Source organism: Canis lupus, chromosome 5, assembly GCF_011100685.1.
Source record: "Canis lupus familiaris isolate Mischka breed German Shepherd chromosome 5, alternate assembly UU_Cfam_GSD_1.0, whole genome shotgun sequence".
NCBI lineage: Eukaryota > Metazoa > Chordata > Mammalia > Carnivora > Canidae > Canis > Canis lupus.
Window position 1 is genome coordinate 41,435,940 of NC_049226.1, and position 27,445 is coordinate 41,463,384.

General features: G+C 49.8%; 1 protein-coding gene across 2 annotated transcripts; it reads left to right on the forward strand.

Annotated features, from left to right (window-relative positions):
* SHMT1 (serine hydroxymethyltransferase 1) lies at nucleotides 1-27,103 on the forward strand. Of its 2 annotated transcripts, none has more exons than XM_038537093.1 (12): nucleotides 1-170; nucleotides 7,349-7,463; nucleotides 9,197-9,342; nucleotides 13,936-14,051; nucleotides 14,399-14,559; nucleotides 19,139-19,220; nucleotides 20,141-20,353; nucleotides 21,771-21,887; nucleotides 23,224-23,346; nucleotides 25,500-25,616; nucleotides 26,189-26,299; nucleotides 26,644-27,103. In XM_038537093.1, the coding sequence occupies exons 2-12, from the start codon at nucleotides 7,368-7,370 to the stop codon at nucleotides 26,814-26,816; spliced, it is 1,455 nt and encodes a 484-aa protein (XP_038393021.1). In that variant the 5' UTR covers nucleotides 1-170; nucleotides 7,349-7,367; the 3' UTR covers nucleotides 26,817-27,103. The 2 variants fall into 2 exon arrangements, with proteins under 2 accessions (XP_038393021.1, XP_038393022.1); XM_038537094.1 differs by lacking the exon at nucleotides 1-170 and adding an exon at nucleotides 1,017-1,163.
* Nucleotides 27,104-27,445: the final 342 nt, after the last annotated feature.

A 27,445-nucleotide genomic window follows, 5' to 3' on the forward strand; every position in this document is an offset into this window, starting at 1 on the left:
CGCGAGAGCCGCTGCGCGCCAAGCTCTGGGTTCCCGACTCGCGCGGCAGGTGTCACGTGGCGGGCACAGGGCCGGACGCGGGTCGGCGGGTCTCGGACTCTGCTCGCGGCGGCAGCAGCGTGGTCGGCGGCGGGTCTCGGGGGCGCTGGGCTGTGCGGGACCCTGTGCCGGTAGGTGGGCTGCTTCGGGTGCCAGGACCTCGGTGCCCCCGGCGCTCTCGGGGCGCTTTGTGGTGTGCGCCTGGCAGCCGCGCTTCCCCCGCGGCTCTGAGAGGCCGGAAAAAGTGAGCGGAGGGAGGGCGGCGAGCCCGGATGCTCCGGCCTGGTCACGGGCCGGTGCGCTAGGGGGTGAGGGCGGTCTTTGACTCAGACGCGAAGGCTGATTGCTGCTGGTTAGGTAGCTCTCCACTGAGCGCTTCTTTCGTAGAGCATTTTTTTTAAAAGATTTTATTGATTTATTCACGAGAGACACAGATCGAGAGCCAAAGAAGCAGGCTTCCTGCAGGGAGCTCGATGCGGGGCTCGATCCTGTGACTCCAGGAGGATTCTGTGACTCCAGAAGGCAGAGCCACCCAGACGTCCCTTGTAGAGCATTTTAAATTTAAGTACACCCCTTCACCTGAGAATCCCCTGAGCAAAGCTACAGGCGGAGCGCTGTCGCGTAGCCGATTTTACAGATGGGGAAGGTGAGGCTCGGAGAGAAGAGCCGACTTGGGCGCGACCCTGCAGATGGCAAAATGGCAGAGCCCGGAATCAAACGGAAGCTCCCCAAGCCTGCACTGTCAACCACTGCTTACAGGGTCGCGCTACTTTTGGTGTGAACCGAGCCCTGCGGGGGCGGAGCTGCGCCTGTTGTCTGCAGTCTGTCCTCCGTCGCCGCCCTCCCCCCGCCCCCCGCCCTCACTGTGCTGGGAGACAAACATTGCACTGTAGGGTTCTTGGCTCCACGCCCTGGCCTTCGAGGTCCTAGAAGTTAAGTGACCCTTGATCAGCTGGGGCCAGCACCAACATGTGTCTTTAATCAGGCAGTTGCTGGACTGGAAACACCAGTTCAGGTTCTTATGGAATCATTTTTTGAATTTCTTACCTGAGGGAACATGCACTGGAGGTGGGCAACCTGTGCTTTTATTTAGTGCAGTGTCGTGAGGATGTTTGGAACTAAAGGTAAACTGGACTTCAGATTCTGACTCTTTGTTGTAGGACCTTAGACCACTTAGCTCCCTGAGCCTCGGGTTCCTCCTCTGTAAGCTAGATAATGAAAAATCTGTGTATGGGACAGACCGATGACATTCAATAGGGTGGTTCCCTCCGGAGACTTCTGGCTGGTTACGCTTGTGTGACAAAGTCCTGGGGAAGATTTGGGGCCATGGGGAGGTTGATGACCTTGGCAAGTAAATTCAGGTCTGTTTCCCTGGGGTTGAGGTGAGGATCATGCCACACGTGAGTGACATGTCCCCCCCCACAGAAATATCCAGCATTAGAGGCACCTGGGTGGCTCAGTGGTTGAGCATCTTGTCTTTGGCTCAGGTCATTCTGGGGTCCTGGGATCGAGTCCTACATCAGGCTCCCCACAGGGAGCCTGCTTCTCCTGCCTATGTCTCTGCCTCTCTGTCTCTTATGAATAAATAAATACATTTAAAAAAATATCCAGCATTATAATGATAATAATAGCTGCAGTGAGCTGTGTGCTCCCAGGGTGCTCAGCCCAGGTTACTGAGTGGTAACAAAGATGGCCCAAAGGTCCCTCCATTTCTTTAATAACTGTACTAGATGATAGCTTTTGAGTACTTCCTCTGTGCCTGGCAGTGTTCCAAGCACTCTGTGTATGTCCGGTAGCTCATTTGGCTCTCCCTGCCAAATCAGAACGGTCTTCGCTCCTGGGTTTTATATGAGGGGACTGAGAAACAGAGGTGTCAGTAGCTGAGCTGCACATTAGGAAGTGGAGAGGCTGGCTTTAGCACAGTTTCCTTGGGTGTGGTCTTCACTGTTGGGACATGAGAGAGTTGGAGGGGTCCAGCTTGGGAGATGTTCACCATCTGCTCTTTTACATAAGGAACCCTGGTCTTCCCCTGTTGGGTTTCTCTAGTTGTTAGTTTCAGATTTCACAGGCAGACTGAGAAGTGACTCAAGACCAAGGTTTCTAGAACATAGTTTGAAACCTTGTAAAATACATCCTGTCAAGGTGAAGAATCTGTTCTCCATCCCTGCTCTCACCCTTGGTCCTTCAGTGTCATTTCTTGTGCCTCTGCTTTGTTCTCCAAGCTTCAGGCATGTGGGCCTGATTTCTGACTCTTGACAAGTCAAATTTCTTCCCATTTTAGGGTCTTTGCACTAAGGGCAATAAGGTGAGGAGCACCTTAGGAGGATAAGGTTTCAGCCCAGGTACTTTCGATGGCCTGGTCTAAAGAAGCCCTCTACCCGTTTATTGTCCTTATAGCAATCACCACCCCCTGACATTACCTTCTGTATTTCTTGTTTACTTGTTTGCTCCTCGTAAAAGCAAGGCCTCTGTCTTTTTTGACGTATATATTCTAGTAAGTTCCTTGCTCAGTGCGTAGGACATAGGAGCTCCTCAATAAATACTTGTTGCAGGAGTGAATGAATTCACTGTAGGCTGATAATAGTAGTAGAGTATAGATCTCCTAAATATCAAAAGCTTGTTTTGAACTGAATGTAGAATTACTATATGATCCTGCAATTCCACTTGGGGTCTTCACCCAGAGGACTGAAAACAAGGTATTTGTTCATCTTTGTGGCAGCATCACTTACAGTAGCCAAAAGGTGGGAGCAACCCACTTGTCGGTAATGGGTGGATGGATAAACAAAATACTGCATGGTGTCTCCATACAGTGGAATACTACCCAGACTTGAGAGGGAGATTCTGACAAGTCCTGCAATGTGGATGAACTCTGAAAACCTTATAGTACATGAAAGAAGCCAGACACAAAAGGGCAAGTGTGTGATTTTATTTACAGGGGTACCTGAAATAGTCAAATTCATAGAAAGTAGAATCTAGTTGTTAACTACCAGCCTGCCTGGAAGAAGGTTTAATGGGTACCCAGAATTGCAGTTTGGGGTGATGAGAAACTTCTGGAGATGGATGGTGTTAATGGTTGCACAATAGTATGTATGTATTTCATGCCCCTGAATTGCACCTAAACATGGTTAAAGTGGCAGAGAATGACAAAGACCATATTGGTTTCACTTATATGTGGAATTTAAGAAACAAATGAACAAGCAAAGAAAAAAAGAAAAAGTCCAGACTCCTAAATACAGAACAAACTGGTGGTTGCTAGAGGAAAGGAAGGGGGGGAATGGGTGAAATAGAAAAAAAAATTTTTTTAAATAAAGATTATTTTTAATTTAAAAATGATTAAAATGGTAAATCTTATGTATATTTTATCACAGTTCAAAAAAAATGAGGACAAAGTTCAAGGCATGTTATTTTTCAGCCAAATTCCAAACCTCAAGAAAAGATGTGAAGTAGGTCTTCCCTAAATATAATATTAGCTAAAAATGATCTTCCCTCTGCATCTTAAAAGTACACAGTGTCAAGATCTCTTTCTTGTTTTATCAGCTACTTGGTTATCTGTAAATCTGTTCAGGTTGACACATAAATTAGCTGTTTACATTCAAGGTCTTTGTCTTTTTTTTTTTTTTTTAAGATTTACTTATGATAGAGAGAGAGAGAGAGAGAGAGGCAGAGACACAGGAGGAGGGAGAAGCAGACTTCATGCCGGGAGCCTGACGCGGGACTAGGATCACACCCCCAGGCCAAAGGCAGGCGCTTAACGGCTGCGCCACCCAGGGATCCCCGGTCTTTGTCTTTCTAAGTGTAATTCAGATTGCCCTGGGATGGGAGAGATCTAATTGACTTAATAGAGACAATAGATCATATCTGTAGTAGGTCTAATTGACTTAAATCAAGCAAGACAAGGAATCTTGAACTCTGTTTAAAGAATTGAAACTTCTTCACAGTTAAAACAAAAAGCTTCATCTGGACTCAAGAAGGCTATGGGCGGGCAGCCCGGGTGGCGCTGCTGCCTTCGGCCAAGGGTGTGATCCTGGAGACCTGGGATCGAGTCCCATGTCGGGCTCCCTGCATGGAGCCTGCTTCTCCCTCTGCCTGTGTCTGCCTCTCTCTCTCTCTCTCTCTCTCTGTGTGTGTCTCTCATGAATAAATAAATAAAATCTTAAAAAAAAAAAAAGAAGGCTATGGGTTTGGGATGCCTGGGTGGCTCGTGGTTGAGCGTCTGCCTTTGGCTTAAGGTCATGATCCCGGGGTCCTGGGGTCGAGTCCCACATTGGGCTCCCTGAATGGAGCCTGCTTCTCCCTCTGCCTGTGTCTCTGCCTCTCTCTGTGTGTCTCTTACGAATAAATAAATAGAATCTTAAAAAAAAAAAGAAGGGTATGGGTTTAATAAGGGTGTGTGTGGATTAAGTACCCCATGTGGGGGGGAGAAGACTTGACCCTGAGTGGTTATAGGACACAGGGTAGAAAACTCTTCTGCGTGGGTGGGTCGTGAGAGCAGCAGGCCCTAGCAGGGTCTCAGCCACGGTACAGCTCTCCCTTGGGGTGTCAGAAGTAACTGACTCAATTAGCATTTCAGGTAAGGAAAAAATTTGCAGCCAGGGTACAAAGTAGCAGGTGTTTTGCTGAAGGGAAGCCAGTGGGCGCAGAGAAGCAGGTAGGGACTTTGTTCCTTGTCCTGAGCAGGGTGCAACTGGGCACCTTTCCCAGAATGATTGTGGATCTGACCTGCCTTGGAGGAGGAGGGCTTAAAATGGACTTTAATTATGTGGCATTTGAGCAATATCTTATCGATGTTGCTTGCCACCTTCAAATCCTTTTTGAATAATCAGTATTTAAAAGAAGCTTTGCTCCTCGAGATTCTAGGACCTGAGCACCTGTTTCGGCTCTTGTGTTTTTAGGGTTTTGTTTTTTGTTTCTTTTGGTGGGTTTACCACCTGCCAGGGCATGCGTGTTGGCTGATGCAGAGAGCCTTGGGTTGTAGCGGCTGTTCTTGAGCACGGGGATCATCAACACAAAGAAGCCATGGGCACAGTGCCCAAACCATTTCCCGTCTCTCTCTCCCCCTGTAATGGCAACATGGTCTGGCCCGCCACCTCCGAGGCTGCCTGCCTGCCCTTGGCAAGGATAGTCCCACTGTTGCTGCAGAAGTCTGCATGACACTGAAGTCAAACTGCTTGCAGACGTGGCTTATTACTAATCTTCTAGTGCTTGAGTTAAAATAATGGCTGCTTTGAAAGCCCCAGTTAGGAATTTCCTGGTTAAAGATTACTGACAGTTTCTTGCTAGCTCTACTGGAGGTTAAGGAGAATCACTGTGATTTGGGATTACTGGGCTGTTTTATTTAGTGGGTACGTTGGTTTGGCAAACGAGAGTGCGTGTGAGCTTGCATAGGAAAAATGACCCATGTTGCTGTGTGTCCCCTTTCCACGTATTGCTACCACACTCGTGATGCTTCTGACACCAGATAATGTGGGTTTTCTACATGTCAATTCTGTGACACTGGCTGGGGGTCCTACAGTTCAATTAGATTCTGGTACTACTTGAAGTTAGCGCAGACCCCCCCAGATTAAGGGCTCAGTCCCACAAGACTGCCTCCCATTTCGTACACCAACAGCAAGTAATAGGTCTCCAGGTTACCCACAACTTCTGTATGACTTGGGTGCAAATTGGAGGTTCCCATGACCCGTCTCCTTGGACTCAATCATTTGCTTATGAGCCCATAGAACTCAGAGAAACATTTGCTTATCTTTATCAGTTTGTTATATAGTGAAAGAGACCATAAAGGAAGGATACAGATAAACAGCCATAAAGAGATACTTAGGGTGAGGTGTGGGAGGGTCCTACGTGCAGCAGTGTCTGTCCCCCTAGAGTGGGGTGCACCACCCTCTGGGTACGTGGATGTATTCACCAACATGGAAGCTCCCCAAGGCCCACTTGATCACTTACACTTGATCAATTATTAATTCGATTTCTAGCACCTCTCCCCTCTCTGGAGAATGGGGAGTCAGATGGAACATTCCAAGCTTCTGATCATGGCTTGGTCTTTGTGGTGACCAGCCAGGAGTCCACCCAGAGTGACCGAAGTAGAACAAAAGGCACTCTTCTCCCCTAGGAAATCACAAGGGTTTTAGGAGCGGAGACCAATTTATATTTCTTATTATTTCACAGTACTCATTGGGAGATAGGCTCTCTCCTGTTTGGCTCTTTCTCCATCTAGCTGTCCTCTGGATTTATGTCGTCTACTAGGCCCCTGACCCAGCTGTCCACGGTGAGCCCTGACCATGCCAGCAAATGCCCACATGCCACTTTCCTCATTTTGTCTAGCTGCATTGAGTGCACCTGTTTGCTCGGAGCTGTGCTTCCCCATGAGGGGAGCCATCTGTGTGCACAGTCCCTCCCAGTGCTGTGGCTGCCCCGGGGAAGGCCCTCGATAAATAGCTGGCTAATGAGTGAACTGAAATGAAAGCTTAGTAAGTTAACGGGAAAGTACTAGAAAGCTGCCAACTATTGATTAGAGGTGGCTGGTTCCTGTCAATATTTAAACTTTCACACTGGTGGATATGCCGCTGTCCAGACATTCTCGTTCTCTGCGGAAACCTGGGTTAAGAATCTTGCATTTTCCGCTCAGCTGTATTTTAACAGGATGCTGTTTTCTGATTAAAAAAAGACAGACGTGCGAATCTGACCTGCAGTTTTTACAGGAGGGTTTCTATTTAAGCAAAAGCGTGCGCCTTAACTCGCAGCCATGAGGAAGTCTGCGGAGGCGCTCAGAATGTGTGTTGAGTTTCTTGAGGGCGGCTTCTGTGGCCAACATGCTGTGCAGCCCTGAGCTGAGATACTTTTTCTTTTCACTTTTGTTACATGAAAAATGGGAAGAGTGACACGGAAGTTTGTTTGTTCAGCCATTTGGCAAATACCTATGGCTGTGTTGGGGTTCTGTGTGGGATTTGAAAAAAAAAAAGTAACACTCAGTTCTTGCCTGCAAGGCACTTAGTTTAGGTGGGGGCCTACCCTGGAGCCAGGAAAGGTTTAGTTGGGAAGAGGGGTACCTGGCTCTCTCAGGACTGGGCCGCCCTCATGGGGAGGGCAGGTAGTTCTCTGTATTCATGGGATCACAAGCGGACGTCTACAGTTCTGAAAGGAACCAGAAGTTCCTTCCACACGGTGGTTTTACAATAGAAGGCCTTCGTGTTTACCCAGCAGCTCTAGAAAAAGGTCATAAAACATGTCAGTCCTTCAGCAACCTGGGTGAACCAACAGGTTGCCATGAGCTTTAACTAACTAAATTTAATGCTGGGAGCATTTCCATTTTTAGGTAACTTTGAACTGGTGCAATGATGACTGCAGTCAACAGCACTCACAAGGACACTGACCTGTGGTCCTCGCATGATAAAATGCTGGCGGAGCCCCTGAAAGACAATGACACTGAGGTGAGACGCCGTGGGGAGGGTCTGCTTAGATATTGTAAAGCGGAGACTCTTGTTTAAATTTCCAAGTTTGGGGATGCTTGGGTGGCTTAGTGGTTGAGTGTCTGCCTTCGGCCCGGGGTGTGATCCTGGGGTCCCTGGATCGAGTTCCACGTTGGGCTCCCTGCATGGAGCCTGCTTCTCTCTCTGCCTGTGTCTCTGCCTCTCTCCCTCTCTTGTCTTTCATGAGTAAATAAAATCTTTAAAAATAAATAAATAAATAGCCAGGTCTACTCCTAAATAAGTCTTACTCAGGATAGCCTTGCGCTTAGAGTGCCAGATTTAGGGGCGGTGCATGACAAAGTGGCCAAAAGCCCTCTGTGCAGGACGCCTGGGTGGCTTGGTTGGTTGAGTGTCCGACTCTTGGTTTCAGCTCAGGTCATGATCTCAGGGTTGTGAGATCGAGTACCATGTCAGGCTCCACACTGAGCACAAAGCCTGCTTTAGATTCTCTCTCCCTCTCCTGTCCCTCTCCCTGTTTGTTCACACATTCTCTCTCTCTCTCAAATAAATAAAAATTTAAAAACCTTTAAAAGGCCTCTGTGGGAAAATATAGATATTCCTGAGTTTCTACAAGTGCAGAGCACTGTCCTGGCTGCTCTAGAGGAAAGGGGTATAGGAGGGTCCACTGAGGTCTGACCCTTTCCTGCTAGTTCAGAGGAGTGTATCTAGATACCAAGAAGCATCTTTTATTTATAAGGTTTTTTTTTTATTTTTTATTTATTATTATTTTTTTTTATTTATGATAGTGAGAGAGAGAGAGAGAGAGGCAGAGACACAGGCAGAGGGAGAAGCAGGCTCCATGCACCGGAAGCCCGACGTGGGATTCGATCCGGAGTCTCCAGGATCGCGCCCTGGGCCAAAGGCAGGCGCTAAACCGCTGCACCACCCAGGGATCCCTATTTATAAGGTTTTATAACAACTTTATATACAAGAGATCATTCACTTACCATACAAATCACCACTGAAAGTGCGCATGTCGGTGTTGTTTAGCATGTTCACAATCATTTTTAGAGATTTTATTTTTTCATATGAAAGAGAGAAAACATGAGTAGGGGGAGTGGCAGAGGGAAAGGGAGAAGCAGGCTCCTGGCTGAGCACAGAGCCTGATGTGGGACTCGATCCCAGGACCCTGAGATCACACCCTGAGCCAAAGGCAGACACTTCATCAACCAAGCGACCCAGGCACCCCATAATCAATTTTAGAACATTTTTATGCCCCCAAAGGGAAACCTCAAACCCATGAGCAGTCACCTCAGGCTACCCCCAACCCTCAGCTTCTACCGGCCTACTTTCTAACTGTGTGGGTTTACCAAAGCAACTTTTATTTTAAGGACGAAGAGCAAGGAATAAAGTTCAGGGAGGGAGAAACTCAATGAAACAGGGATGAAAATAACAAGGTGGCACAAAATTAAAAATTAGGTGGGATACTTATTTGAAAGGTCATTTTCTCTTCAATTATTTATTTCCCTTAATTCATTGTCTTCTATTAATTCCTCCCTGAATGCTAAAATCTGAGGAAGATCTCTATTCTCTAAGTACTATGGGAGTCTTCTCAGTTGGGTTATTTGGGCTATGGTCGGCTCTTACGGGCAAAATATGAATCTATCATAGTGTCTCTTCTCTTAGATAGGTTATGGCTTTGATCAGAGCAAAATGCTAAGCCAGACATTCACCGTTCCTTTACTTCTCATCAGGTTTACAACATCATCAAGAAGGAGAGTAACCGGCAGAGAGTCGGGTTGGAGCTGATCGCGTCAGAGAATTTCACCAGCCGGGCAGTTTTAGAGGCCCTCGGCTCTTGCTTAAATAACAAGTACTCTGAGGGTTACCCAGGCCAGAGGTATGTGAATGCCGTCAAAGGCCTGCTTCTGACATACTGATGGGAGCTACAGAGTCGGTATAGAGTCTACACCACGTGGGGATTTCTTTTTTTTTTTTAATTTTTTAAAATTTTTATTTATTTATGATAGTCACACACAGAGAGAGAGAGAGGCAGAGACATAGGCAGAGGGAGAAGCAGGCCCAATGCACCGGGAGCCTGACGTGGGATTCGATCCCGGGTCTCTGGGATCGCGCCCTGGGCCAAAGGCAGGCACCAAACTGCTGCGCCACCCAGGGATCCCCATGTGGGGATTTCTATTCTTTTTTTTTTTTTTTTTTAATTTTTTTAATTTTAATTTATTTTTTATTGGTGTTCAATTTACTAACATACAGAATAACACCCAGTGCCCGTCACCCATTCACTCCCACCCCCCGCCCTCCTCCCCTTCTACCACCCCTAGTTCGTTTCCCAGAGTTAGCAGTCTTTACGTTCTGTCTCCCTTTCTGATATTTCCCACACATTTCTTCTCCCTTCCCTTATATTCCCTTTCACTATTATTTATATTCCCCAAATGAATGAGAACATATAATGTTTGTCCTTCTCCGACTGACTTACTTCACTCAGCGGGGATTTCTATTCTGTTCCCATCCTGTCATAACTCATTTTCAATTCCCAGCATGTGGCAGCACTGATGTTCTTGGAGCAGCTCTACTTAGAGTCTTTAGCAGTCCCTTTTGGGGCTTTCTAGAATAACAGGCTAGTCCCTAAGGAGTCTGGAGCTGCTAGGCCATTGTTGAACCTCTAGGAGAAGGTCAGTGCTCTGAATGATGCCATGGAAAGTTGTTGCTCAGTGAGTAATTGAATCTGTATCAGGAGTGACCTAGAAGTGACAATTGAATCTGTCATGGCTGCATTAGAAACATTGGATTTGGTCAGTTCCTTCACCCCGAGAACCACAAGAGGTTCTATTCATTTTTGTTTTTTATAGTCATTATCAAAGATGATGATTATAGAATTTGACATATGGTTTTTGCAGATTTGTATATTTGTGTCCCAAAGGACACAGGCAAAAAGAAGGGTCACCCTCGAGTAGAACTGCCTGCCATTCTGCACTGAAAAGCCCCTGGAGCTCTCCGGAGAAAGGTCGAGAATCAAGTTGAAGGCATAATCTTTGTCCTGCCCTAAATAACTACCTTCTCTCTGCGCCTTCAAGGCTTCATCTGGTGTTTTCACAACCAGTAGCTCATTTGATCCTCGAGGCCACCCTACGGGGCCGGGGGTGCTATTTCTGCCTTTGACAGATGAGGAAGCCAAGACTCACTGAGATTCAGTGACGGCTCAGGTTTGCACACAGGTAGACATTTTCATACTGTGGTCTTGTGAAAAATTAACATCTGGTCTTTCTTGCTGGTTCCTGGCTCTGAGCTTCTAAAGCCTCTGAATTGCCTGGTGGTAGCCGTGTCTTTTCTTATTCTCAAGTGACCCTTTGTTGACCACACTTGAGTTTACACAAGGTGACTGTGGGTGGGGCCCCTAGATGCAGAGAGACCAGACAGGAGATTAGAGGGTCAGTGTTTTCAGCCCTCTCCCCGAGCCTCCAGGGCACACCAGGGCGCCAGAGGAGGCTAGATGCGGCAGGGCTTGTACCAGTTGAGGTGCTGGGAGGGTGGCGTGCCCTCCCATATACCTTGCCATATGCACCTCTTCCTTGGGCTGTTCTTGAGTTAAATCTTCTCTCACAGACCAGTAATCAAACGTAAAGGACTTTCTTGAGTTTTGTGAATTGTTCTGGTGAAATGATGAGCGTGAGAGGAGGTTGTAGGGACCCCCAAATTCGTGGCCAAGCGGGACAGTGGCATGGGTAGCATGGGGGCCCAGGACTTGTGGCTGGTGTGCAAAGTGGGGGCAGCCTTGTGAAACTGAGTCCTTAACCTGTGGCTTCTGTGCTAACTCTGGGTAGTTTGTGTCAGAATCGAATGGAATTGTTGGGACACCCAGTTGGTATCCAAGAATTGGTGGTTGGTATTGGAAAAACCACCCACATACTCCAAATTCCAAGCTGTCTTAGGGGTTCCATCATTTCTAAGTTGATCTTGTAAAAGAAACTTCGATGGGTCCCAGGGTTTCGTCCCCACCCAGTGGACACAGGGACTGCTCTATCTGTAGAGAGGTGAAGCCGGTGGTGATATCTGCCCCTCCATGGTAAGAGTTACACTGTATTTACTGCTGTGGTTTGAGGGCATCAGTTAAGCACTGGTAGGCATTTCTCCTCCTCTGAGAGTCTTGTCCTGATACACATGAAGAGGATCCACTTTCTTGTACAGGAAGTTCTTTTGAAGAACACGGCCTAGATCCTAGGTCCATATCGGGCTTCCAAATCCCTTGTCCCGAGATGAATCTCTAGTCACTGCTGGGGACAGCAGCAGGGGACCATGCTGAGTCCTCACTGACTTTCATCAACCCAGAGCACTTACTTTTTGACATTTTAACATCTCTGAAACTGGAATGGATCTCACAGATGCCAAGCCACCATTTCATTGAAAACACTTTTGTCTTTCTTGGAGATCAGTGAGATGACAGTGGCCTTGTCACTGAGGGTAAAACGTAGTGCTGTGTTCTAGGATCAGGCCGAGTGTGACTACAGTCACCTTCATGTGCAGCCTGACTGCAAAGTCAGAACTCTCACCCCCTTTCCCGATGAGGAGTCAGACTTGAGCACGTGAAGGAGGCTGCTCCAACTCCCATAGTAAAGAACAGAACCAGGTTTGCATGCTTCAGATCCACATCTGTGTGGCAAATGCTTGGCAGGTGGCTTGGCTCCTCTGTCTGAGGCAAGGCAGATAGGGGCACTGGGGCCCCATCATGACCCTGAATCACTGTCCTGTGTTTACTCCCCTGAAAAATGGCAAATTGCTACGTCCCCTTGTAGCCCTGATGTTCCTGAAGCTCCATAATTGTTCCCCAGTCGGACTGCTCTCCTTCAAACCTGGGGAGACCACACACTTCTTTGGTGACAAAGCAGAGAATGTGATGCTGGAAGGGACCTTCCAGATCACTCAGTGAAGCCCCTTTTGATTTCCAGACTTGTCCATTGCAGCATTATTCACAATAGCCAAGAGGTGAGAGCAACCCAAGTATCAGTGGGTAGATGAATGGATAAGCAAAATGTGCTCTATCCATATAATTGAACATCTTTCAGTCTTAAAAAAGAAAGAATTCCTATCACGTGCTACATCGAAGATGAACCATGAGGACATTGTGACACCTGCAATAACCCAGTCTCAAAAATATGGGTGGTGTGTTGTGCTACAGTGAGCTGTCTAGAATTGTCAAGATCTTAGCGAAAAGGAGAATGATGGCTCCTAGCAGCTGTGGGGAGGGAGCGGGGAGCTGCTGCTCATAGGTGTAGAGTTTCAGTTCTGCAGGACAAGAAAGTTCTAGAGGTCTGTTGCACAAAATTGGGAATATACATTGCAGTGTGAAGTACTTAACACCACTAGACTATACTTGAAAAGATTGAGATGTCAATTTTATGTTACTTGGTCTTTACTAGGATGAAGAGTGTATATATATATATATATATAAATCTTTTTAAAGATTTATTTATTTTAAGAGAGAGAGCAAGTATGTGCAAGTACAGGGGCTGGGGGTGGGGAGCAGAGGGAGAAAGAGAAGCAGACTCCCCACTGAGCAGGGAGCCCAATGTGGTGCTGGATCCCAGGACCCTGAGATCATGACCTGAGCCCAAATCAAGAGTCAGACACTTGACTGACTGAGCTACCCGGTGCCCCAAAAAGAGTATATATACTTAAAAATTTTAAGATTTTCTCTGACCACAAGGCACAGGTGTTAAAAACATCTACTGGGGGATCCCTGGGTGGCGCAGTGGTTTGGCGCCTGCCTTTGGCCCAGGGCGCGATCCTGGAGACCTGGGATCGAATCCCACATCGGGCTCCCGGTGCATGGAGCCTGCTTCTCCCTCTGCCTGTGTCTCTGCCTCTCTCTCTCTCTCTCTCTCTCTCTCTATGTGTCTCTAATGAATAAATAAATAAAATCTTTTAAAAAAATCTGAATTGAATTATTACGATTACTAATATGCAGATATGACAAATATAAATTTTCACATGTAACTATTAAATGAGTAAAAAATTTTTTTTAAAGATTTAAAGCCCTGAGCCACCAGGGCTGCCCAAATGAGTAAAATTTTATTAGAACTGTAAAAACAAAAAGCAAAAGAACTTTCCACTTCTCCCTTCCCCTAGGAACCCCTTTGCACATTCTGTCTCTGGAACTCTGCCCTTGGAACCTCATATAAGGGAAATCACACAGTTGTAACTGGCTTACTTCGCTCAGCATAATGACTGTGTATCCTCAGGGTTCATGCACGCAGCCCACGTCAGACTTTTCCTTATAGATGAGGAGGTACTTCCTCAGACACACAGCCGACTTGGCACAAATGGAAGATGAGTGGCATGAGGGTCAGGGTACTGGTTCTCACCACTTCTCCGCTTTAATTCTTCCACCCCAAAGCCGGAAGCTTCTTTGGCCTCTGTAGGAAGCACAGAGGTTTGGGGCCAGAGGGGACCTAAGTCGGCTGGCTGTCTCCTGCAGGTATTATGGTGGGACTGAGTTCATCGATGAGCTGGAGATCCTTTGTCAGAAGCGAGCGCTGCAGGTCTATGGTCTGGATCCTGAGTGCTGGGGGGTCAACGTACAGCCCTACTCAGGTAGGTAACTGCCACATCCAGCCAGGTCTGGGCAGCCCCCTGCATTCTCTGAGAGGAGTCCCAAGAAGGACTTCCCATAAATGAGAGTGAAAAATAAGCTAAGCCTCTCCTGGGTCTGTGGGTCTCTTTCCATTGACCTTGGCTTGCCCCTGACTCACCCCTCCTGAACTCCTGTCCCTTGGTCTCGGGGTTTGCTGCCCGGGAACCTCCAGGGAACTGGGGGCTGCACAGTGGTGCCAGGCTTGTTCTGTCCACTCTTGGTAGATGGCCTGGTGGCCAAGCTCTGGGGTCCTGCTTGGGGCCTCACAGGCAGAAGTCATCGTACTTTCTCTGGTCTGGCGTTCTAGGCTCCCCTGCCAACTTTGCAGTGTACACTGCCTTGGTGGAGCCCCACGGGCGCATCATGGGCCTGGACCTGCCCGATGGGGGCCACCTGACACACGGGTTCATGACAGACAAGAAGAAAATCTCTGCTACGTCCATCTTCTTTGAATCTATGCCCTATAAGGTAAGAGTGGGTTTCTGTCCATGGCTCTGCAGTCCTTTTCCTCAGAAAGTCTCCAGGTCTGCCCCTGTAGGAATAGGTGGTCCTGTTCCTAAGATGCAAGAGGAAGTGTCCCTACCTTTCACCATCTGTCACCTCCCTGGCCTGGGGACTCCTCAGGCATTCAGAGCACACCAGGGGCAGCTGAAGCCTAGGGAGACAGGTCAGGGAGGCAGCGGAGGAGGTGGTGGGGGCTCCTCCAGAGCCAAGGGGCAACGCCAGCTGGGATGATGACTCTTGGCACCCAGGTCAGCTGCAGCCAGACCCCTGGGGATCAGGGACAGCCATGCTCGGAACTTCTGGGCCACCAGCTGCATCCCTAGCCCTGGCGCCAGCAGCCCCACCATCAGCACACAGCCCACCAGGACAGCTGGCCCCTGCACCCCGCCGCCCCTCACCGACCTATCAGCTAGCTGCAGCCTATATGAGCTGTGTGCCTGGCGTGGGGCTGGCACGTATTCCTGTGGGGCCCTTGTCATTATAAACAGTTTGGTGGAACAACGCACAGAAGACCCGTGGGCTCCCAGGGGGCATGATAGCTGATGTGTAAAGGTGCTGCTGGTGCTGGAGACAAAGGCAGTAACCCTCACACTTGGCTATGGGGCAGTCCATGCCCCTGGCAACCCTTTCTCACATCCAGAAACCATTTCTTCCTGGTGTTTTATATGCGGTGGGCCATTCCAGGTTTGTTCACGTGTCCCACCACAAGCAGAGGTCACAGTGCATCATTGTGCTGGGCTGAGTGTCAGCCACGGGATTTTACTCTTTGAAGAACGCCAAGCCAGTTTTCCCTCCTGGCATTCTGTGGTCTTTGCCGCCTCCCCTTGACTGTTCACCCGTTGTTAGCCTTCGGCTTGGTCCAGTGACCATGTGAGTGCTTCTGGTGTGCAAGTGACAGTTCACTTCTTGTTAGGGAAAGCCCAGGCATTTCTGGCTGCTAGTATCTTCGTTGGCCAATGCTGACCTTGGAGATGGATTTTGAAACGTGATCCCAGCGGGACAATGCTCCGTCTTTGCACATAGAACACAAAACCTGGTTTCTACAGTTTCTTTCACTATGGAAAGAACGGTGGCAGAGAGGAATCACAGACTTGTTTTCTGACCTTAGCTGAGGCCTCGGGCAGCCTTACTCTTTAACGCAATGTCCTCCATTACCCCAGAGTCCCTTCTTTTTTTAAATTAATTAACTAATTAATTAAAGTAGGCTCCGTGCCCAGCACAGAGCCTAATGTGGGGCTTGAACTCAAAACCCTGAGATCAGGGATCCCTGGGTGGCGCAGCTGTTTGGTGCCTGCCTTTGGCCCAGGGCGCGATCCTGGAGACCCAGGATCGAATCCCACGTCGGGCTCCCGGTGCATGGAGCCTGCTTCTCCCTCTGCCTGTGTCTCTGCCTCTCTCTCTCTCTCTCTCTCTCTCTCTCTCTCTCTCTGTGACTATCATAAATAATTAATAAAAAAAACAAAAAACAAAACAAAAAAAAAACCCTGAGATCAAGACCTGAGCTGAGATCAAGAGTCGGATGCTTAACCGACAGAGATACCCAGCCCCCTGCACCCTACTACAAGAATCTCTTCTGGGTGTTAGCAAGCCTGGGGCCGCATCCCAGTCTCCTTCAGCCGCCCCGCATCTCTGACACATATGCTGTGCAGGCTGCAGCCCCATGGGTGCAGGCTGGAGGCTCAGTGGTGGTAGGCCTGCAGGGGTGTGGAGTGGTGGGACCCTGGAGCTTGGCCAGCTTGGGCAGCAGGAAGCATAGCTCACCTGCCTGCGGGGTGCCTGTGAGCACTGGGCCTGGTGCAGAGAGGAGGACAGAGACCTGACTGGCCTCCGGCAGCAGATGCCTTGTTCCTCCTCTTCCCCAGCCTGCCTCCCTGCCTGGCCTCTCCTGGCCCCTGCCCTCTCCGTGGGGCTCTCTCACCCTCCAGGCAACTGCAGGCATGCAGAGCCAGGCATTTTATCCTCCCGGGAAACAGCAACTCGAACCTCCATCCCTCCCTCTCTTCCCTGTGTCCAACGAGTCCCCTCTCCGGAGGTCCCAAGTGACAGGGGAGGCCCCATTCCTGCCCCTCTACGCTCCTCTGGCCCCTCTGCGGTTTCTTACAAATACCCATGAATTTTCCCTGGAGCAGCAGGCTTACTGTCGAATGTTTAGGATTTTTTTTTTTAAAGAGAAAAAAACTTAAAAAAAAATCCTATAAGTTTAAAAGCCAAAATGTAGAAGAGTAGGAGGAGCAACACATTTGGGGGGGTGTATAATCTCTTTAAAAACTTTTTTAGAATTATGGCCATGTTTTTGCTGTGGTCCAGCTGTTGGTTTTTTTCTTTTTTCTTTTTCTTTTTTTTTAAGTTTTATTATTCATGAGAGACAGAGAGAGAGAGAGAGGGAGCGAGGGAGCACGACAGGCAGAGGAAAGAGAAGCAGGATCCATGCAGGGAGCCCGATGTGGGACTCGATCCTGGGACCCTGGGATCATGCCCTGGGCCAAAGGCAGATGCTCAACCACTGAGCCACCCAGGCGTCCCTGTTGGTTTTTCTCAAGGTAACAGTTTCCCTGCCAAGTTCAGGTGACTGAGAAAGAACCAGTTCATTCCCTCTGAAACAGAACCACAGGTGGTCCTCTGCCTGCCTTTCCAAATGATGTTGGTTGCACATGAGTTTCTGTGACCGTGTGGGATTGGAAGTGCTTCTTTTCATTCTGGAAGGGTAGCCACCACACCTGAGCGTTGCCCCAAGGAGGAAGGGGCTGTAGACCATGAAGCTCCTCCACTACTTCCTCCCCAGAGAGCTCCCATGCCTCACTCCACGAAAATCTTTTGCTTTGATTTTCACTTCCCCTTGGCACAGATGCTTTAACACAGCTTTAATACACTGAGTTTGCAAAGACATGCATTGCCCAAGAGGAAAACAAAATTGCTTTGTGTTTCCCATGTAGATGGATCCACGGTCTACCTGGAATGATTTCTGTGGGGTGCAGTGGGGTGGGTGTCTAGATAACACTGTTTTCCACGTGGACATCCAGCATACCTGGTGCCACTTACTGGAAGACTATCCTTTCCCTGCAGCATTACCATTTAGTCATTGATCAGATGACCCTCTGTCACAAGGGGTCCTATTTCTGGGTCTCTTCTGTTCTTTTCCTTCCACAAACATGTGCTGCTTAATCACTGTAACTTTTTGAATTTTTAAATTTCTCTCAGTAATGCTTTGTGTGTGGGCACCTGGGTGGCTCCTTGGTTAACCATCTGACTCTTGATTTCGGCTCAGGTCCTGATCTCAGGGCCATGAGATCGGGCCCCACATGGGACTCCACACTCAGCGAGTAGTTTGCTAGTCTCTTTCCTTCTCTTCTCTTCTCTTCTCTTCTCTTCTCTTCTCTTCTCTTCTCTTCTCTTCTCTTCTCTTCTCTTCTCTTCTCTTCTCTTCTCTTCTCTTCTCTCCTCTCCTCTCCTCTCCTCTCCTCTCCTCTCCTCTCCTCTCCTCTCCTCTCCTCTCCTCTCCTCTCCTCTCCTCTCCCCTCCCCTCCCCTCCCCTCCCCTCCCCTCCCCTCCCCTCCCCTCCCCTCCCCTCCCCTCCTCTTCTCTCTCTTCTCTCTTTCTCTCCCCCCCACCCTACCCATCCCCCTACTTGCACACTGTCTCTAAAATAAGTAAGTCTTTTATTAGATATTTTATGGATTTTGAAACTAACATAATATTAGTATTATCATTAAAATTTCATTTCCCTTGGATTGCCTGGGTGGCTCAGTGGTTGAGCGTCTGCCTTTGGCCCAGGGCATGATCCTGGAGTCCCAGGATCAAGTCCCACATCGGGCTCCCTGCATGGTGCTTGCTTCTCCCTCTGCCTGTGTCTCTGCCTCTCTCTATCTCTCAAGCATAAATAAATAAAATATTTTTAAAAAAATTTCGTTTCCCATTTTTTGCTGCTTATATGCATGGATGTAACTGGTTTTTGGCTTTTGACCCTCTGCTAATCCTAGTTACTAATTCTAATAGTTTGCCCCTAGAGGCTTGTATTTTCCAGGGACACTGTCATGGTGTCTGTAATGTCAGCTTTTTATGTCTTCTGATCTTGTGTCTCTATTTCTTTTTCTTGCCTCTTTGTATTTGGACTAGAAGAGCTGAGGGCAGCATCTTGTCTCATTCCCAAAGGTAACAGCGTCTTAGCACCTGCATTGCAGGGGTGCATGTTTGTTGCTCCCATTTCATTCTGCAGTGGCTCTTGGGTTCCTTGTCCTCTGTGGTAGAGGCCCCAGGACAGAGGCTCACTTTTCCTCTGGGGACCCCTCAGGGCATCCTGCCTCCTTGAGCGATAACTTGGTTGTCCACACCACTTTTGTAGGCCAGATACACGGTACCCCATCTCACCCTCAAGTCGCACCCTAGGACAGCTTTCCTGTGTTTGTGGTAGAGTGGAGCGAACAGGCTTTGGGCAGGTTGAGGAAGTCATCTTGGCCTTGATAGCTGGCATGAGTTTGGGTGGGAAGGCAGGCACGGTGTGCTGGAAGATGCAGCCCGAACCTGCTGTCTCTGTGACATTCCACAGGTGAACCCAGAAACTGGCTACATCAACTACGATCAACTGGAGGAAAATGCACGCCTCTTCCACCCGAAGCTGATTATTGCAGGTGACGAGTTGGGGGTAAAGGAACTGTACCTGTCAGCAGCTCCCAGGCCTCTTACAAAATAATGATGTCGGGGGGACACCTGGGTGGCTCAGCGGTTTGGTGCCTGCCTTTGGCCCAGGGCGTGATCCAGGAGACCCGGGATTGAGACCCACATCGGGCTTCCTACATGGAGCCTGTTTCTCCCTCTGCCTGTGTCTCTGCCTCTCTCTCTCTCTCTCATGAATAAATAAGTAAAATCTTAAAGGAAAAAAAAGGTACCAATTAAAAAAAAAAAACCCAAAATGATGATGTGGGGATGTTCTCTAGCTCACTGCTAGTCTCTGCCTCAAATAGCTGGGCCTCTTGGGTCTAAGTATATTCTTTTCTTTCAGGACAAATATCGGTTTGCCCCCCACTTAGTACAAGGTAGAATAAGATCTGAGGCTGTTCTCAGAGAAGCATCTAGAAATGTTACCACTAACTAATTGACGGAGTTAATAATAGGGGCTGTCCCAACTGCCGTGAAGAGGCACCTGACGTGAAGAGGCAGGTCTGAGTGGTTGCCTTTGGCACAAAGATGTTTTCTTTTTTTTTTTTTTAAGATTTTTAAATTTATGATAGACACAGATAGAGGCAGAGACACAGACACATAGAGGGAGAAGCAGACTCCATGCTGGGAGCCCGACGCAGGACTCGATCCCGGGACTCCAGGATTGCGCCTTGGGCCAAAGGCAGGCGCCAAACCGCTGAGCCACCCAGGGATCCCCACAAAGATGTTTTCTAAGGGTCTTTTTCACTTCTGTTCTCAGAGATGCTGAGGGAGAAATTTCCAAGCTTTCAAATCTGCCTATCCAGAGGCACCTTTGCAGGTTTGCACTTCCGGTGACTCTCAGCTGGCTGTGGGTATCTCTGACTCGACTGTGTCACCTTTGCCATCTCAGGAACCAGCTGCTACTCCCGAAACCTGGACTACGCCCGACTGAGGAAGATCGCGGATGACAACGGGGCGTATCTCATGGCCGACATGGCGCACATCAGCGGGCTGGTGGCTGCGGGCGTGGTGCCCTCTCCCTTTGAGCACTGCCACGTGGTGTCCACCACCACCCACAAAACCCTGAGAGGCTGCCGAGCCGGCATAATCTTCTACAGGAGAGGTACACTCTGGGATGTGGGGTACTGGCCAGGTGCTGGCATTGGTCTCCTCTGGGGTTCATGTTCAGTTTGGGAAACTGGGAAAATTCCTTGAAGTATCCCTGAAATGGCTACTTAGGAGGGGGCAATGATAAGTCTGCAGAAGAGATCTGGAAGGAAGTCCGGAGCACAGCTCTAGCCTCATTCCTTGGTGTCCAGGTCCTGGGAGAGGAGGAAAGTATGGTGCTGTGGGCCAACCAGTCCTCCCCACAAGACGCAGGTGTCGGAGCCAAAGGAAGGTGTGCGTGGCTGGCCAGGGGCCACCGGAGGCCTCGCTGTGCAACCTTCCTCTGGTGAACTTACTGTGGTCCAGCATGCCTCTCGCAGAGAGGACGACTCACAGTAATCAAACCACAAGACATTGATGTATAAACCTTAGTTACCACTGTAGTCCTTTTAGTGAGGATTCTCTGTTGAACACCTGCAACCCATACCTAAACACTCCCTTTATTTTGGGATTCCCACACCTGGGGAAGCCAGATTTATGATCAGATCATCCAGCCCATGGTGAGATCAGATGTCCACACACTTGCAGAGAAACCAGCCCTCGGTGGTGGGGTCTCTCTCCCCTACAGTCTCCTTGCCTGGCACCCTGGCCAGGGCTCGACACACCCACATGCCCACTAGCCTCCTCAGTGCGCTGCTGTCTCTGAGGGTCTTCTTTAGTTGTATCGACGTTCTGAGACGGGCAGCCATTCCCAACTGCCTGGGAAATGTTTGTTGCTTCCCACCGAGTATGGCTAGCCCGGGCAGCTCCTGGTCTGTACTGTGTGATCCTGGGCTACTTGTACAGCCTCTCTGTGCCTCGTTTCCACACCTCCTGAGTGGGGATCGTAATAATAGCACCTGTCCCTTCAGACTAGTGTTGGGAGCAGTAATTAATGTATATAAAGTGCCTAGAGAAGTTCCTGGCTCACAAGAAGCTCTGTAGACATTTGTAACTACAACTGATTATTAACTTTTTTTTTTTTTTTTTGCAAAGGAATCCTAGTCCCCATTAGAGCCATTATTATATAATTTATATATTTCATTATACAAATGAGTCTTCTCTCCTTCAAAGTAATCATCTTGGAAGACTGCTCTCTTGGACACGTCTTTGAGGAAATACACCCAAGGCATACTCTTTGTTACAGTGTTGGTGGAGGGAAATTTTTATCCTTTGATTTCATCTACAAAAGAGTAGCCTGGCTCTTGCTCTGCCAGCAAGGGGCACTGTGCTCTGCAGCATTATAGACCAGGTCTTGCCTCCAGGACTAGAGGCCAGGCTTGTGCTCAGCAGCCCATAGCCAGTCTGGATTTGAGTCTGGGTAGGGAGAAGACTGAGGGGACAGCCCATCTGGCCCATCTGCTGTTCCCATTTTATTATTTTCCTTTATCCAGGAGTGCGCAGCGTGGATCCCAAGACCGGCAAAGAGACCCTGTACAACCTGGAGTCGCTTATCAACTCTGCTGTGTTCCCAGGCCTGCAGGGAGGTCCCCACAACCACGCCATTGCTGGTAAAATGTCATCAGAGTCAGCCCAGAGCCCTCGGGTGGCACTTGGGGGTGCACCCTCACCCATGGCAGCCCCTGTGCCAGCTAGTGGTAGAAGTTCCTGCCTTTGCTCATCTGTGGCCCCTAATTCCCACCTCACCTGTCCACCAAATGTGTGCCAGGACTTGCATGTTGGGGAACAGCTAGAGCAAACTCTCTGTCTGGGAAGTGCTAACGAGGAAGAAAAGGAAATCTGGCAACTGCAGCCAGGCAGGAATGAGGGGGATTGATGACCACTTTGCCCAAATGGCCGCCACTGGCGCAAAACTGTCAGGCCATCTTCTGTAAAGTAGCTAGGGCCCTCTTTAAGAACCAGCGGGGAAGGAGTTTAACAATCGGAAGACGGCACGGCAAAGGGAGTGAGTGATGAGTGTCCAAGCCCTGTGAGGGCGAGTTGCTTGTGCCAACACCCTGACCCTCACACTGCTGACCGAGCTCACCCAGCAGTCTGCCGGTGGCATTCCTTCTGTATGCAAGTGGCTTGGGAAATCTGTGATCTTGGAGTTCCTTCAATGTCTTCTTTGGAACAAAGCAGTTTGGTAGAGGAGCCCAGGGTGAAGGTAACCAAGCTCCATCTGGAGAAGCACTGTGTTTTTGAGGAGGGAAGGGGGGCAGCGGGGAGTGGGTGAATCTTAGCCCACTAAGGGGGAGTCAGGGGCAGGTCCCATTCCACCTTTACGCCTCCAAACTCCATGTCTGGCTTCTTCAGCTCTTGGGGTGATGGGATCACCCGCTCTCCAGCCACTCTGGGCCTTTTCCAGTCATTTCCATGAACCCTGACGGGAGGCTTCTGTGCCTACACTTAGGCAGTGCTTATTATGTCTTCTTCACTTTCTGTGCCCTGTTCAAGCAGCCTGGGATCGAACAAGGGGCTGGATGAGTCCAGATGTGCACGTAGAACAGGTCTACACCACTCTCCCGGCCTCAGGTTGGGAAGATGTGGATAATTTGGCACCAAAGCAGAAGCTTTCTATTGGGCAGTCGAGTTCTCGTGTTCATATGCTGAGCTTAGAAAGGACGTAAAATCCATCCTGCAGAAGAGCAGCTTCCCTGTGTGATCTTACAGCACAGACTCCCATGCCCAGAGGAAACTACCTTAAAAGGTACCTTAAAAGCAGCTCCTTAAAAAGGAGAGGTCTGAGGTTTAGCCAGGTAATCGTAGGGTTAAAAATATATACCATCTGTGGGGAGGAGTATAATCTACCCTCTGGGGGGATGAGGGGACAAAGCAAGGAGCGGAAACCAGGGGCTTGGACTCCTGGTCCCCTCTGCCTTCCTGACCCCATCTCTCTCCCGCCAGGGGTCGCTGTGGCCCTGAAGCAAGCCATGACTCCGGAGTTCAGACTTTACCAGCACCAGGTGGTGGCCAACTGCCGAGTTCTGGCTGAGACCCTGATGGAGCTGGGCTACAAAGTGGTGACAGGTACCAGCAGAAACCCCGGGGAGGTGCCCCTGGCTCCTTGGGGTGGCATTGAAGCCTCGCCCTCAGACACTGTGGCTACAGTGGCCCTGGGTGCTGTGGCAGCAGCCATGGACAGTTTGTCACTGGCACGGGAGACCACAGGAAAGCTTTGTGGAAGGCGTACCTGAAGCTCACCTGAGGGAGGGCAGGTACCAGTGCTCACATGGCTCGTGGCCAGCAGAGCCATGATCCGGAATAGAGCAGGACCCCGGCACCTTCTCTACAGCGACACCTTATGCCATCCCTTGGGAGTGTCTCCAGGCACCCCTGAAGGTCAGGGGACAGCAGGCCCTCCCACCAGGAGTTCACAGGGAGTATGTTGTGCCCATGTTTGCTTTCATACAAAAGATAGTGGCGCTGAGTAACCTCCTGTGGGGTGGACTTTGCAGGTGAGGCCCACTCAGGGTGCCATCCACGTGCGTCACTGCAGGTTCACACAGCCAGGATGGCATTCTTTTGGCCGACTTTGTGATCTTGAGGGACAGCTTTGTTCTTCTGCTCCAAGGCTGCTGTGTATGCTGCAAGTGGGGTGGTCTAGGGAGGTGGGTCCTGGCATTCCGCAGACTTGGGTGCCCACGCCCGGCCTGCTGCCCTTCACGGGGATTTCAGGCCCCAGTCTGAGGAGTGGGCTGCCCGCCAAACTGTTGGTGAGCAGCAGAGCTGGGACACACACTGGGTCCTCAGCAGTCCCGGGGGTGCCTCTTCTCTGGTTCACTTCCTTTTTTTCCCTTCTCTCCTTTCTCCTTCATTCTCCGTATCTTTTGGTAAGAAAGCCCTAGAAATCTCGGCATGGACTGCGACCTTCAAGGTCCCTTGGGTCACTCTTTGTCAAACTTGGCGGTGCACAGCAACCCCCCAGGCACTCTGTTAAAATGCAGGTCTTATTTGGCAGATCTGGCTTGGCGTCTGCATTCCATCCAGCTCCCATGTGATGCTGGTGTGGGAACCACACTTGGTCTTGGGAAAGGTTAGGCCAGACTCCCTCTGGTTACAGACAGCACAAGGCAGCACCGCAGCCTGGCTCTGTCTGAGGCCTCCCATGAGTCTCAGGAGAGAGGTCTCCACCTTCCTGAGCTCCCAGGCCTGCCCGCACCCCTAGTTCACTCTGCTCCAAGGACACACTGCAACTGGCAGAATTAGATACTGGTGACGGAGAGCCAGCGTTTGTGATAACCCACTTTGTGCCCAGTGCAGGCAAAATGCCACAGATGGCACCATGTTGAGACATCACGGCAGCCTTGTGAATTATTGCTCTTATTTTATAAGTGGACATCTGGGGTTCCAAGACGTTGAGCTGCCTAAAGCCACGGGAAGTAAGGGGGCACAGCTTCACCTCTAGGCTGTGGGGTCCAGAGCTAGGTGCTGACTGAGTCCAACTGCCGTCTTTGAAGTCACTGCTGTTGGTCAAGTTAATGGCCTGGGATTCATGAGATTTTGAAGCAGAAAGATGCAGGTGCTTGAAAGACCACTGCATGGCCTTGGGCCAGTTGCAGAAAGTTTTTGGAGCTTCAATAGGCTCATGTGGACCACTTTGATAACACCTTAACCAGTGTTAACCTGGCAGGATTAGGGTAAGACACATGGCAGACCAGCAAAGCCTGGCACCTACCGTGTGCTCAGTGAATGCTGCAGTCAGCCACCATGAACGTGAATGTAGCCGCTGCCTGCCACTCTGACGCTGCCTTCGAGGGAGCCTTCCAGATGGATCTCGCAGGCACATGGGGGAACTCCCAAGTGATCATTAAGAGCCAACAAGAGCTACCAGGGGCACTGAACAAGCTGTCACTCCCCAGACAAGCTGCCAGGCCCTACGCCGGCACCTGGTGCCACATCACCAGTGGGCAGCGTGGGCTGGGAAAGCTCCCCCAGCCTCACGGTCCTCTGGGTACCCATTGTAAGCTACTGTCTTTTCTCACAATCCTGTGGCCCTGGGGCATCCTTTGTTTAGCAGAGGATTGAAGTCTTACAGGACCCACTGTAGGGGTGCTCACCTTCTGACCTTGTCTGCCTGAGCCTCCTTCAGCCCTACCCTCACTTTCTAGGGAGGGAGAGATACCTTCACTTGGTACGGAGTCAGTTTTCCACATTCCTACATGTCCAACTTGGTTTTCCAGGTGGTTCTGACAACCATTTGATCCTCGTGGATCTCCGCTCCAAAGGCACGGATGGTGGAAGGGCTGAGAAGGTTCTAGAAGCCTGTTCTATTGCCTGTAACAAGAATACCTGTCCAGGTAAGAATCCTTGCTGGTCTCTTCTTCTGTACCTCTCCTGACCTACTGCATTTCTTTTGGCCAAGGTTATAGCTGGTGGTAATTTGGCTCTGGGGACAGACACTCCAGGATTTTGGAGGGGTGTGTACACCATCATGCAGCATGGGGCAAAATCATGGCTCTCTCCCGTCCTGCTCCTTCTGACACAGCTGTAACTGTGCCAGGGACAGAGGAGGAGGAACTGGGGAGGACTGCTCACAGGTGCCACGGGTGTGTGGATAAGGGAAGTGGGGCCTCTGGAACAGGCCGGGTTTCTTAGGGAGTTATAGGAAGAGTGTGGGTGATGCATCTAACACAGATGGATGCTAGCCTCACTTTGGGGAGCAAGAACCACACCACTGAAAGCAACCTCCTGTTTCAGTACCGTGACCCTAATGCGCTGCTCTCTCCCTTTGGGCATTTAAATCAGCAGCACTCAGCTTCCTAGATACAGCTGGCACCCAAAGGCCACTTTTTTGGCCAAGCGTCTTAAATGCACAGCGGTCAGTGGTGAGTTGGGTGTGACCCAGGGACAAAGCCTGTTTATCTTGAAGGTGACAAAAGTGCACTGCGGCCCAGCGGACTGCGTCTCGGGACTCCAGCGCTGACATCTCGAGGACTTTTGGAGAAAGAGTTCCAGAAAGTGGCCCAGTTTGTTCACAGAGGTAAGGATAAAGGTTTGGAAGTCAGACATCCCGAACTGTGTATGGATTTCTGATTGCGACTGAGCAGTTGACACCCAGCCACTGAAGGATGTTCCTGGTCTGGGCTGAGGGCTTGGGGACGACAAGAGATAGCAAAAATCACTTTACCAAACCATCTAGGCTGAGAGGTTTGTAAAGTGGTCGGGCCCAAGGAAGGGGGCACACCAGAATCGTGTCTGAGGTCAGCCTTAACACCTATGGCTGTCCCGCGCCAGCTTCTGGGAACATACTGGCAGCTGAGCCTCGGGTGTGTCTCAGGCCCACTGAGCCGCAGCACGGACCCGTTTTGTCTCTTGCCGGCACAGGGATAGAACTGACTCTGCAGATTCAGAACGACATCGGTGCCAGGGCCACCCTAAAGGAGTTCAGAGAGAAACTGGCAGGGGACGAGAAGCACCAAAGGGCCATCAGGGCTCTCAGGGAGGAAGTGGAGAGCTTCGCCTCTCTCTTCCCTCTGCCTGGCCTGCCTGACTTTTAGAGGAGCCGCACCTGCCCTCAGGCACCTGCCCAGGAACCACCTGCTCGAGGACCCAGTGCCCTTCTGAGAAGAGACGGGAGAGCTGCCCTACACGGGACCGACTGCATCGACTGCTTTGTGCCCCGAGGGGGTTTCTTTCTCTGCTTTCCTCATTCCTTCACAAATCAAAATTTGTTTTTAAGACCCATTGTTAATAATTCTGGGACAAGTTACTGAGGCATTTAAATTATCCTTTCTCTTAGCTGTATAAAAAGTTCTTCTGGAAAAAATGAAGTACTGAGACTGGATCCAGGGCTGACGGTTAGAAAGACCCCAGGAGGTGTACTTGCGCTTCTCTGAGTTACTGGCCTTTCCCCACATCCTGCGAGAGACAACCTCCCAAGTTCAGAGCTGCCACGAGCTGCCCCTTCTTCACGTCTTGTTAGGTGGAGGGTTGCTAAAGGAAGACTGAGGATTGTCATAACTGAGGGAAATTTTGAAGCTTCTGGTGATTTCTATACAGGGTGCCGCCCACTATGGTGGGAGGTTCTTCACAGCAGCTCAGGACATCTTGGAAACGGTCTCTTTCATCCCCCACCCCTGGGGGCTGCCAGGTGTCATCAGGTGCGAGAATCAATGGCCCGGGGGGG